General features: G+C 38.1%; 1 protein-coding gene across 1 annotated transcript in view; it reads left to right on the top strand.

The window, feature by feature from the left end:
* Positions 1 to 10061, top strand: part of LOC129557471 (kynurenine/alpha-aminoadipate aminotransferase, mitochondrial-like) — a 33871-nt gene extending 23810 nt beyond the window's left edge. The window contains exons 13-14 of the mRNA XM_055428016.2: positions 6733 to 6834; positions 7942 to 10061. Of these exons, the coding sequence (XP_055283991.1) occupies positions 6733 to 6834; positions 7942 to 7983 (144 nt within the window). The 3' untranslated portion in view covers positions 7984 to 10061. The remainder of the gene's footprint in view (positions 1 to 6732; positions 6835 to 7941) is intronic.
* Positions 10062 to 13035: the final 2974 nt, after the last annotated feature.

Genomic DNA, 13035 nt, shown 5'->3' with positions numbered 1-13035 from the left:
TCCAGTCCATTTTTTTGATGGCTGTTCAGCAGTTAGTTGTGATTTTTGTGTTTTCACGAGAGGAAGTAAACTCAAGTCCTTTTGCTCCACCGTGTTCTGTGTTACTTCCGAATTTTTTAAAATAGCCCATAATTTTACCACCCAGATGTTTTGACCATTTATGGTACATTTTCTTGAAGAGCTGGTATGTATCTATTTTTTTTTAATGAAATGAAATTATTGTTTTACTAAAGTATAGTTCATTGACAATATTACATTAGTTTTAAGGACACAACACGGTGATTCAATACTTCTAAAATCATACTCTTCTTCCAGTTAATGTGAAACATTAGCTATGTTCCTGACACTGTGTAATATATCCTTCTGTGTTATTTGTTCTATACGTAATAGTTTGTACCTCTTAGCCTTCTACTCCTATGCTGCCCTCCTCCCACCCTCTCACCCTAGTAACCACAGTGTGTTTTGTTCTCTCTATCTGTGAGCTCACTTCTTTTCTTCTGTTCTTTCACTTCTGCCTCAGGCTCTGCAGAGACACGACAACCTACGGTGTCTCTCTGTCTCTGACTCATTCACTGAGCAGGATACCCTTCAGATCTGCCCACACTGTCACAAACGGCAGGGCTCAGTTCCCTGTACGGCTGAGTAGTACTCCATCATGAGCATACACCACAAATTCTTTATCCATTCATATGCAAATGGATATTTAGGTGGCCTCCATATCTTGGCAATTGTAAATAATACTCCTATAAATATAGGGGTGTATGTATCTTTTAAATTAATATTTACATTCTTTTATATATACCCAGGAATAGAATTTCGGGATAATAGTATAGTTCTATTTTAGTTTTTTGAGAAATTTCATACAGGTTTCCAAAATGGCTACTCCAGTTGAAATTCCTACCAGTAGTATATGACAGTTCCCTTTTCTCCACATCCTCAACAACATTTTTTGTTTGTGGTCTTTTTGATGAGAGCCATTCTGAGAGGTATGATATGATATTTCATTGTGCTTTGATTTCTATTTCCCAGATGACTAATGATGTTCAGCATCTTTTCATGTGCCTATTGGCATTCTGCATATCTTCTTTGGAAAACGGCTATTTGGGTCTTTTGATGTTTTTTAATAGGACTTTTTATTTGTTTGATGTAGCTATACATTTATTTTAGATGATTAAAATTACGGAAAGTTTTTCATCCACCTTTTTTCACTTAATTAGTCTGCAAGGACGTCTGCACATTTTGTACCTAAAACATAAGTCTATTGAGATTTCATTTAGGGGCATTGATAAAGCTGAAAAATCTAAATAATTTTTTGTGCAGCTTCCCAATTTATCAAAAAAATCATCCTTTCAACATTAATTTTTTTAATATATTTATCATCTTATGTAAATGCTAAGATGTTTCTAGTATCATGTTTTTCCTGAGGTACTAAATACAATGATCATGGAAAAAGCAAGAGAGTTCCAGAAAAACATCTATTTCTGCTTCATTGACTATGCCAAAGTCTTTGACTGTGTGGATCACAATAAACAGTGGAAAATTCTTCAAGAGATGGGAATACCAGACCACCTGACCTGCCTCTTGAGAAACCTGTATGCAGGTCAGGAAGCAACAGTCAGAACTGGACATGGAACAGCAGACCGGTTCCAAACAGGGAAAGGAGTACGTCAAGGCTGTATATTGTCACCCTGCTTATTTAACTTATATGCAGAGTACATCATGAGGAATGCTGGGCTGGAAGAAGCACAAGCTAGAATCAAGATTGCCAGGAGAAATATCAATAACCTCAGATATGCAGATGACACCACCCTTATGGCAGACAGTGAAGAGGAACTAAAGAGCCTCTTGATGAAAGTGAAAGAGGAGAGTGAAAAAGTTGGCTTAAAGCTCAACATTCAGAAAACTAAGATCATGGCATCTGGTCCCATCACTTCATGGGAAATAGATGGGAAACAGTGGAAACAGTGTCAGGATTAATTTTGGGGGGGCTCCAAAATCACTGAAGATGGTGATTGCAGCCATGAAATTAAAAGACGCTTACTCCTTGGAAGGAAAGTTATGACCAACCTAGATAGCATATTAAAAAGCACAGACATTACTTTGCCAACAAAGGTCCATCTAGTCGACTACGGTTTTTCCAGTGGTCATGTATGGATGTGAGAGTTGGACTGTGAAGAAAGCTGATCGCCGAAGAATTGATGCTTTTGAACTGTGGTGCTGGAGAAGACTCTTGAGAGTCCCTTGGACTGCAAGGAGATCCAACCAGTCCATTCTAAAGATCAATCCTGGGTGTTCATTGGAAGGACTGATGCTAAAGCTGAAACTCCAACACTTTGGCTACCTCATGCGAAGAGCTGACTCACTGGAAAAGACCCTGATGCTGGGAGGGATTGGGGGCAAGAGGAGAAGGGGACAACAGAGGATGAGATGGCTGGATGGCATCACTGACTCGATGGACATGAGTTTGAGTGAACTCTGGGAGTTGGTGATGGACAGGGAGGCCTGGCGTGCTGTGATTCATGGGGTCACAAAGAGTCAGACAATACTGAGCGACTGAACTGAACAGAACAGAACTGAACTAAGTACAAAAGAAAAACCATGTTGATGCTAGCAAAGTCCTATGCTAGAACATAAGAGACAAGGCAGGTTAGCAGTCAGAGCAGGAAAATGGCTGTCTGGAAGCAAGAGCAAATCCACTCTCCTGGGAAAGTCACTCACCCTCTCTAACCATCATCCTTGAGTGCAAGACTTATGCTTTATCAATTTCTATAATGCTAATGACAGCACACAGCAATTGCTTAATAAATACTTACATGACTTAAAAGAATTGCATTTTAGTTTAATAAGTCATTTTGGAGCTCTCATAGGAGAAGATGAGTGCATGTCCTTCTACTCCACCATCTCATTGTATCAAATTGAAGAAACTAGGGAAAAGCACTAGACCATTCAGGTATAATCTAAATCAAATCCCTTACAATTATACAGTAGAAGTGACAAATATATTCAAGGAATTAGATCTGATAGAGTGCTTGAAGAACTATGGGCGGAGGTTCATGACATTGTACAGGAGGCAATGATCAAGAGCATCCCAAGAAAAACAAATGCAAAAAGGCAAAATGATTGTCTGAGGAGGCCTTCCAAATAGCTGTGAAAAGAAGAGAAGCTAAAGGCAAAGGAGAAAAGGAAAGATATACCCAGCTGAATGCAGAGTTCCAAAATAGCAAGGAGAGATAAGAAAGACTTCCTCGGTGATCAATGCAAAAAAATAGAGGAAAACAATAGAATGGGAAAGACTAGAGATCTCTTCAAGAAACAGAGATGCCAAGGGAACATTTCATGCAAAGATGGTCACTATAAAGGACAGAAATTATATGGACCTAACAGAAGCAGAAGATATTAAGAAGAGGTGGCAAGAATACACAGAAAAACTATACAAAAAAGATCTTCATGACCCAGATAACCATGATGGTGTGATCACTCACCTAGAGCCAGACATCCTGGAAGATGAAGTCAAGTGGGTCTTAGGAAGCATCACTACATACAAAGCTCATGGAGATTATGGAATTCCAGTTGAGCCATTTCAAGCCCTAAAAGATGATGCTATGAAAATGTTGCACTCAATATGCCAGCAAATTTTGAAAACTCAGCAGTGGCCACAGGACTGGAAAAGGTCAGTTTTCGTTCCAATCCCAAAGAAAGACAATGCCAAAGAATGTTTAAACTACCACACAATTGCACTCATCTCACATGCTAGCAAAGTAATGCTCACAGTTCTCCAAGCCAGGCTTCAACAGTATGTGAACTGTGAACTTCCAGATGTTCAAGCTGGATTTAGAAAAGGCAGAAGGACCAGAAATCAAATTGCCAATATCCATGGGATCATTGAAAAAGCAAAAGAGTTCCAGAAAAGCATCTACTTCTGCTTTATTGACTAGGCAAAAGCCTTTGACTGTGTGGATCACAACAAACTGTGGGAAATTCTTAAAGAAATGGGAATACCAGACCACCTTACATGTTTCCTGAGAAACCCGTATGCAGGTGAAGAAGCAACAGTTAGAACTGGACATGGAACAAAAGACTAGTTTCAAATTAGGAAAGGAGTACATCAAGGCTGTATATTGTCACCCTGCTCATTTAACTTAAACGCAGAGCACATCATGCAAAATGCCAGACTGGATGAAACACAAGCTGGAATCAAGATTGCTGGGAGAAACATCAATAAGCTCAGACATGCAGATGACACCACCCTTATGGCAGAACGTGAAGAACTAAAGAGCCTCTTGATGAAAGTGAAAGAGGAGAGTGAAAAAGTTGGCTTAAAGCTCAACATTCAGAAAACTAAGATCATGTCATCTGGTCCCATCATTCATGGGAAATAGATGGGGAAACAGTGGAAACAGTGTCAGACTTTATTTTGGGGGACTCCAAAATCACTGAAGATGGTGATTGCAGCCATGAAATTAAAAGACACTTACTCCTTGGAAGAAAAGTTATGACCAACCTAGACAGCATATTAAAAAGCAGAGACATTACTTTGCCAACAAAGGTCCATCTAGTCAAAGCTATGGTTTTTCCAGTGGTCATGTATGGATGTGAGAGTTGGACTATAAAGAAAAATGAGCACCGAGAATTGATACTTTTGAACTGCGGTGTTCTAGAAGATTCTTGAGAGTCCCTTGAACTGCAAGGAGATCAAACCAGTCAATCCTCAAGAAAATCAGTCTTGAATATTCTTTGGAAAGACTGATGCTGAAGCTGAAGCTCCAATACTTTGGCCACCTGATATGAAGAACTGACTGAATGGGAAAAAACCCTGATGCTGGGAAAGATCGAAGGTGGGAGGAGAAAAGGGGATGACAGAGGATGAGATGGTTGGATGCATCACCGACTCAATGGACATGAGTTTGAGTAAGGTGTGGGAGCTGGTAATGAACAGGGAGGCCCTGTGTGCTGCAGTCCATGGAGTTGCAAAGAGTCAGACATGACTGAGCAACTGAACTTATAACAAGTCAATTTTATTACATTTTGTTTGCTTTCTTTTTTTTATTATTATTATATATATTAAGCTTTTTTTTTTAATTAATTTATTTTTTATTGGAGGCAAATTATTTTACAATATTATATTGGTTGGTTTTGCCATACATTGATATGAATCTGCCCTGGGTTTACATAATTATATTATGTATATATAATTATATTATGTATATATTATGTATATGTAATTATATAATTATATTATGTATATATTATGTATATAATATATACATAATATATATTATTATTATATATATTAAGCTTTTTTTAGAAAAAAATTAATCTGATATGGATACATTTTGTTTGCTTTCTTATCAATGCCATTATCATCCAGAATATTTGATAATAGATACTTCCTATTTTATAGTAGTTTTTTTCCAGTACCCTTCACTTATTCCATATACCCTGTGGCATGTACTTTAACTTTTCTAAATAATCTGCAACTTTATCATTTCTGCCTTAGACCAGATTTGGGTCATCATTCAAGGAGATTATTACCACTTCCTCCTTCTCTACAGAAACTTGCTTCCGGCACATTCCAAAACTATTCCACAATATTGGGAGTAATTACATTTTCATTGTTAATGAAGACAAAAAACTCATCTTCCACCTTGAAATCTTCTTCCTTGAGTTCCCCAAATCATTTCATTCCCAGTTCATCAAACTTCAATGACAAGAACCCAGTTTATAATAAGTAATAACAACAGTTACTTGAAGTTTGAATATCATGATTTTACTTGACAACAATTTCAAAGACTTAACGCAAGCCAAGTTTATTTCTTTCTCCAGCACAATTTTCAGAGGCATGGTCTACAGGCTCTTCTGCTCCCTCCTTGAGTCAGAGACCTGGGCTCCTGCCACCGTCTTGCATGGCATTTCAGTTCATGGACCACAATGATCACAGCATGCAGAGGGCATGGCAGGTCATATGGGGAGACGTTCACAGGCCAGGCCAAGAAGTAGCACCAAGGCTTCCCCTCCCTGGTTGGGACTCAATCACTTGGCCATGAGCATCTGGAAAGAGGCTGGGGAAAGTGTGTTTGCATGCCTAGGAAGCAGAGGACACTTGCTTTGGGGAAGGAAGCTGGCAGCCACAGAAGTCACAGAAAGGAGAAGGTGTCCCAGAGTTTTGACAGAATTACTTGCCATTTTATTCCTGCAGTCTAAGTGTTGTTTCCACCTCTTTGAGTGACCCATTTTCTTCACATCTTCAGGCCTCTGCACTCTGTATCTTCTCCCCAAAGGACTTTTTCCTTACATTTTGTTTGGTCAATACATACTTATCTTTGAAGTCCCAACTTAAAGGTCACTTCCAAACTGAATATCTCATAAAGAATATTTCATTGTTAGAATTTATTTTACTTTTCTAGTTACATTAAATGGTTATTATGTTTATTACAATTTCAGTTGCCTGTAGGATCTGTCCTTTGTCCATTAAAGCTAAAATTTAGTGTTTTTCCTCTGTTTCTGTGCATTATTTTAGTATACGGAGAAGAAATAGGACTGTCAATTTATCCTAAATACTTTTCCTGTTTCTGTGCTTTTAGTTTTGTTTATTGTATGACATGCAGAATTTTTATATAAGTTGTTTTTTCTCTTGAAATTTCTTTCATTGCTTTTAAACTCAGAAAGTCCTCTGAGATTAGATTTACCTCTTTTTTTTTCCCTTAATTATCTATTTTTCCAAAACTCTCTCAGATATTCATGCTTCCAGGATATGGTTTCTACATTGATAGTTCGGCTCCTTGCCCCTACTTCAGAGCATCCTTCTCTTCAGCTTCTCCAGAACAGATGGACATGGTGAGTTATCAGTTTATTTTTTGTGTTCATTTTGTGATTTACGACATTATTTGATGTCTCCTTTGGTTTCTGAAAAATGGGAATAATTGGAAAGTCATGAAGTACAACTCAAAGAAGTTGCCAGACTTCTATGGAAATGTGATGAGAGCAACTTGGAGTTGAATTTTATTGATTCTGTGAATAGATTTCAGACCTAACTCAACAGTGTTGACAGATCATCCACATGTTATAAAAAGAACCTCTTTCCCTCCTGCATAATTAAATTAACATGAGTCAGAGTACAAATTCATAAAGCCATCAGAATCTTTCTCTGAAGGAAAAATATCAACAAGGGTCAAATAGACTAATATTGATGATTAGAATTAACTAATTGATTAATCAAAAAATCCAGCTTTAATCAAGATAATATGAAGAAAAGAAGCAAGTTCCTAACTACTACCATGTCAGGAACTCACAGAAGAGCCATACACTGAGATCCAGTAACTGCAAGAAGAGTGTATACTTATCCTTGGAGATGGGGTGTCTCTGGGTGTGTTCTTGCTTTGTCACATCATTAACTATGCTTTTCATAAGTTATATATGAGTAGAGTTGGACAACTGTAACTATATATAAGGCATATGCAGATGAGAGAATATTTGAAAAAATAAAATAATTGGTGTTCTTGGAGAAAATGATGATGTTGAGGGTAAAAAAATTTCTTTTTAATGTCTGGGATTCTGCCATGTTTCCATATATTAGTGGATATGATGGCGCAAACCCAGATAAACCTGAGGTTAACCCTGAGCTTTCATTATCTGATATCAATATAAGATGGGATTCCTTTTTTAAATTTTTAATGTTATGGCAGAATACTCCTAAAGCCTATTGAAAGTGAAAGTTGCTCAGTCATGTCCAGCTCTTTGTGACCCCATGGACTATGTAGTCCATGGAATTCTCCAGGCCAGAATACTGGAGAGGGTAGCCTTTTCCTTCTCCAGGGGATCTTCCCAACAGAGCGGCAGAACCCAGGTCTCCTGCATTGCAGGTGGATTCTTTACCAGCTGAGCCACAAGGGAAGCCCAAAAAGCATGTAAATTTCATTAATTCTCCTCTCTGTCTTATTTTAGGCCTTTCAGAGATTAGCTCAACTTATAGAAGAGTCTCTATGAAGAAATCAAACTCTTTGTAGCACTCATGGATTTCAGATAAATTATTTCTATGTTTTAGCAAGAAGAAATGATCATTGGTGTAAGATTTACAGATTGGGTTTCAACAAATACGTCTCATTTGTAATAATTTAACTACACAACTTTTAAAGTACCCTTGAAACCATCAGAATGCCAAAATATATTTATAATCCTTTTGATAAATTTTCAACCCCCCCAAAATGTTATCCTTATCATGGGTTTTATTGTAAAGAACTCTATAGTTGCTTTCTGCCTTTTCATACTTACTAAAGTAAAATGCCAGGCTGGGTGAAGCACAAGCTGGAATCAAGATTGCCAGGAGACATATCAATAACCTCAGATATGCAGATGACACCACCCTTATGGCAGAAAGTGAAGAGGAATTAAAGAGGCTCTTGATGAAAGTGAAAGAGGAAAGTGAAAAAACTGGCTTAAAACTCAACATTCAGAAAACTAAGATCATGGCATCTGGTCCCATCACTTTATGGCAAATAGAAGGGGAAAGAGTAGAAACAGTGACAGTCTTCATTTTCTTGGGCTCCAAAATCACTGCGGATGCTGATTGCAGCCATGAAATTAAAAGACGTTTGCTCCTTGGAAGAAAAGCTATGACAAATCTAGACAGCATACAAAAAAGCAAAGACATTACTTTGCCAACAAAGGTCTGTCTAGTCAAAGCTATGGTTTTGCCAGTAGTCATGTATGGATGTGAGAGTTGGACTATAAAGAAAGCTGAGCATCAAAGAAATGATGCTTCTGAACTGTGGTATTGGAGAAGACTGTTGAGAGTCCCTTGGACTACAAGGAGATCAAACCAGTCCATCCTCAAGGAAATCAGTCCTGAATATTCATTGGAAGGACTGATGATGAAGTTGAAACTCCAATACTTTGGCCACCTGATGCAAAGAGCTGACTCATTTGAAAAGATCCTGATGCTGGGAAAGATTGAGGGCAGGAGAAGGGGAGGACAGAGGATGAGATGGTTGGATGGCATCACCAACTCATTGGACATGAGTTTGAGCAAGCTCTGGGAGTTAGTGATGGACAGGGAAGCCCTGCATGCTTCAGTCCATGGGGTCGCAAAAAGTTGTACAAAACTAAGCAACTGAACTGAAGTGATAGTCACTTTATAATTTCTCATAAATTTTCTTTGAAACTAATGTTTTACAGTAAATTACTTGTAAGAATATAATCAAATTCAAAATGGTATATCATGTAAGCTTTGTTTTTAATTAAATTTAATAAAAATGTTTTGTAAAAGTTGTTAGAATTTGACCGTTAGGCATAATTCTCAGTAACAGGATCACAGACATTATGCTATGGCATAGGAATCTCTTTAAAATAAAATTCTAAAACTAAACATACCTAAAAGTCTGCTTGCTAATTCTAAATGAGAAGGAGAGATCCAGGACATATAAAAATGTACTAAATTGTGTTTTTATGATACTATACAACTTCAAAAATATATTCATATAAATTACATGATTTCTGGCTACTATACTCCTTTCAGGTACTTAGAATATACTTTTTAATGATTTTCTTTCTCACCTTTAAGATCTTTATTTTCCTCATCTGATTATTAAATATATGCTGATCTAAATGTTTTCAAACAATCCAGGAAAAATAAGCAGTAAAGTTAAAGTTGCTGGCTGTCTCAGCCTCAGCATCCATCATTTATCCTTTTAGATGTTTCTATTGCTATAGATGCTGATTGCAGCCAGGAAATTAAAATACGCTTACTCCTTGGAAGCAAAGTTATGACCAACCTAGATAGCATATTAAAAAGCAGAGACATTACTTTGCCAACCAAGGTCCGTCTAGTCAAGGCTATGGTTTTTCCCGTGGTCATGTATCGATCTGAGAGTTGGACTGTGAAGAAAGCTGATCGCCGAAGAATTGATGCTTTTGAACTGTGGTGCTGGAGAAGACTCTTGAGAGTCCCTTGGACTGCAAGGAGATCCAACCAGTCCATTCTAAAGGAGATCAATCCTGGGTATTCATTGGAAGGACTGATGCTAAAGCTGAAACTCCAATACTTTGGCCACCTCATGCGACGAGTTGACTCACTGGAAAAGACTCTGATGCTGGGAAAGGTTGGGGGCGGGAGGAGAAGGGGACGACAGAGAATGAGATGGGTGGATGGCATCACCGACTCGATGGACATGAGTTTGAGTGAACTCCGGGAGTTGGTGATGGACAGGGAGGCCTGGCGTGCTGTGATTCATGGGGTTGCGGAGAGTCGGACACGACTGAGCAACTGAACTAAACTGAACTGATTGCTATAGAAAACTTTACCTACGTTCCATGATCTAGTCCTTATAAAGTTATCAGGTTCTTTGAGGAATCTGGACAATTATGTCACTGTTATTCCCACCCTCCTTATATATATAAATGTCTCCAACATGGCTATTATTTTCCCAGCATCTGAATGAGCTAGAGCATTGAGCCCTGGTGAGAATCACTATGGTTATTTCAAGCTGACCTAAAATTAAGAGTTGTCAGGAGGTTCAGAGAGCCCCAGGCAGGATAAACCCAGGGAAGAACACACTGAGAGGCATAGTACTCAAATTGACAAAAATTAAAGAAAAAACATTAAAAGCAATAAGGGCAAAGGCAATAAATAATGTGCAAGAGAATCCCCATAAAGTTATCAGCTGGTTTCTCAGCAGAAATTGTGCAGGTCAGAAGGGAGTGACATGATATATTTAAAGTGATGAAAGGGAAGGACTTACAACTGAGAATACTATACACAGCAAGGCTTTCACGCAGATTCTACAGAGAAATGAAAAGCTTTACAGACAAGTAGAAGCTAAGAGAATTCAGCACCACCAGACCAACTTTACCATCTGAGCTACCAGGGAATTCTTGGTGGCTCAGCCAGTAAAGAATCTGCCTGCAACACAGGGGACCCAGGGTCAGGAAGATCTCTTGGAGAAAGGAATGGTTATCCACTTCAGTATTCTTGCCTGGAGAATTCCATAAACAGCGGAGACTGGTGGGCTACAGTCCATCTGGTCACAGAGTCAGACATGACTGAGCAACTAACACCTTTTTTTCACTTTCAGACCAACTTTGCAACAAATACTAAAGGAACTGCTCTAGGTAGAAAAGAAAAGGCCACAACTAAAAACAAAGAAATTATGAATGGAAAAGCTCATCAGTAAAGGCAAACATACAATAAATGCTTCTCACCAGCAATCATGAGAAGAGTACAGCATAGACATAGGATACTGGAAATATCTTTGAAATTAAAAGACCAGTAACTTAAAACAATCTTGTGTACAGATGCTATGTCAAAACCTCATGATAAACACAAACTAAAAATCTAAAATAGATACACACAAAAAAGAAAAAGGAATCTAAACACAACACCAAAGTTAGTCATCAAATCACAAGACAACAAAAGAAGAGGGGAAGAAAAAAGATCTACAAAAACAAACCCCAAACAATTAATTAAATGGCAATAAGAACATATATACTGAAAGCTACCTTAAGCCTCAATGTATTAAATGCTTCAACAAAAAGACATAGACTAGCTGGGAAGATGCATCCTATGCAAATGGAAACCAAAAGAAAACTGGAGCAGCGATATTCATATCAGACAAAATAGACTTTAAAACAGAGACTGTTACAAGAGACAAGGAAGGACAGTACATTATGATCAAGAGATGAATCCGAGGAGAAGAAATAACAATTGTAAATATATACGCACCCAACCTAGGAGTACCTCAATATATAAGGCAAATAGAACAGTTGTCACTCTGCAGGGTTTCCTTCTGATTTAAATACTGACTTGTCAATTATGAGTCCCTCCTCTGGCCCCATGTAAAAAAGTCTTTAATGCTTCCCCATAGATCACTGAAACTGAAAGCTAGTTCTTTGAAAACATAAACAAAATTGATAAACCACTAGACACACTCATCAAGAGAAAAAAGGAGAGGACTCAAATCAATGAAATTGGAACTGAAAAAGGAGAAGTTGCAACGGACACCACAGAAATACTAAGGATCACGAGAGACTACTACAAGCAACTACAGTATACACCAATAAAATGAACAGCCTAGAAGAAATGGACAAATTCTTAGGAAGGTACCAAGACTGAACCAGGAGGAAAGAAAAAATATGAGTAGACCAATTACATGTATTGAAATTAAATCAGAAATTTAAAAGCTCACAACAAGCAAAAGTCCAGGACCAGATAGCCTCACAGGTGAATTCTATTAAACATTTACAGAAGGGTTAACACCCATACTTCTGAAACTATTCAAAAAATTGCAGAGGAAGGAAACTTTTGAATTCATTTTATGAGGCAACCATCTCTCTGATACCATATCAGACAAGATATCACAAAAATAGAAAATCACAGGCCAATATCACTGATGAACACAAATGCAAGAAATCCTCAACAAAATACTATCAAATCAACTCCAACAAAACATTAAAAAGATCACACACCATCATCAAGGGGATTTATCCCAGGGAAGTTAGAATTTTTCAATATTAAGAAAATAATCAATGTGATTATTAACACATTAACAAATTAAAGATGGTTTTTATTTTTAATTTGGATCATCTCAATAGTTGGACTGTGAAGAAAGCTGATCGCCGAAGAATTGATGCTTTTGAACTGTGGTGTTGGAGAAGACTCTTGAGAGTTCCTTATACTGCAAGGAGATCCAACCAGTCTATTCTAAAGGAGATCAATCCTGGATGTTCATTGGAGGGACTGATGCTAAAGCTGAAACTGCAATACTTTGGCCACCTCATGCGACGAGTTGACTCACTGGAAAAGACTCTGATGCTGGGAAAGGTTGGGGGCGGGAGGAGAAGGGGACGACGGAGAATGAGATGGCTGGATGGCATCACCGACTCTGTGGACGTGGGTTTAAGTGAACTCCGGGAGTTGGTGATGGACAGGGAGGCCTGGCGTGCTGTGATTCATGGGGTCGCGAAGAGTCGGACACGACTGAGCGACTGAACTGAAGTGAACAATAGATGCAGAAAATCTTTTGATAAAATTCAACATCCATTTAT

The sequence above is a fragment of the Moschus berezovskii genome, chromosome 7 (genome assembly GCF_049115385.1).
Source record: "Moschus berezovskii isolate FMDL1 chromosome 7, NW_MosBer_1.0, whole genome shotgun sequence".
Lineage (NCBI taxonomy): Eukaryota > Metazoa > Chordata > Mammalia > Artiodactyla > Moschidae > Moschus > Moschus berezovskii.
This window is presented reverse-complemented; position numbering and strand designations above follow the sequence as displayed.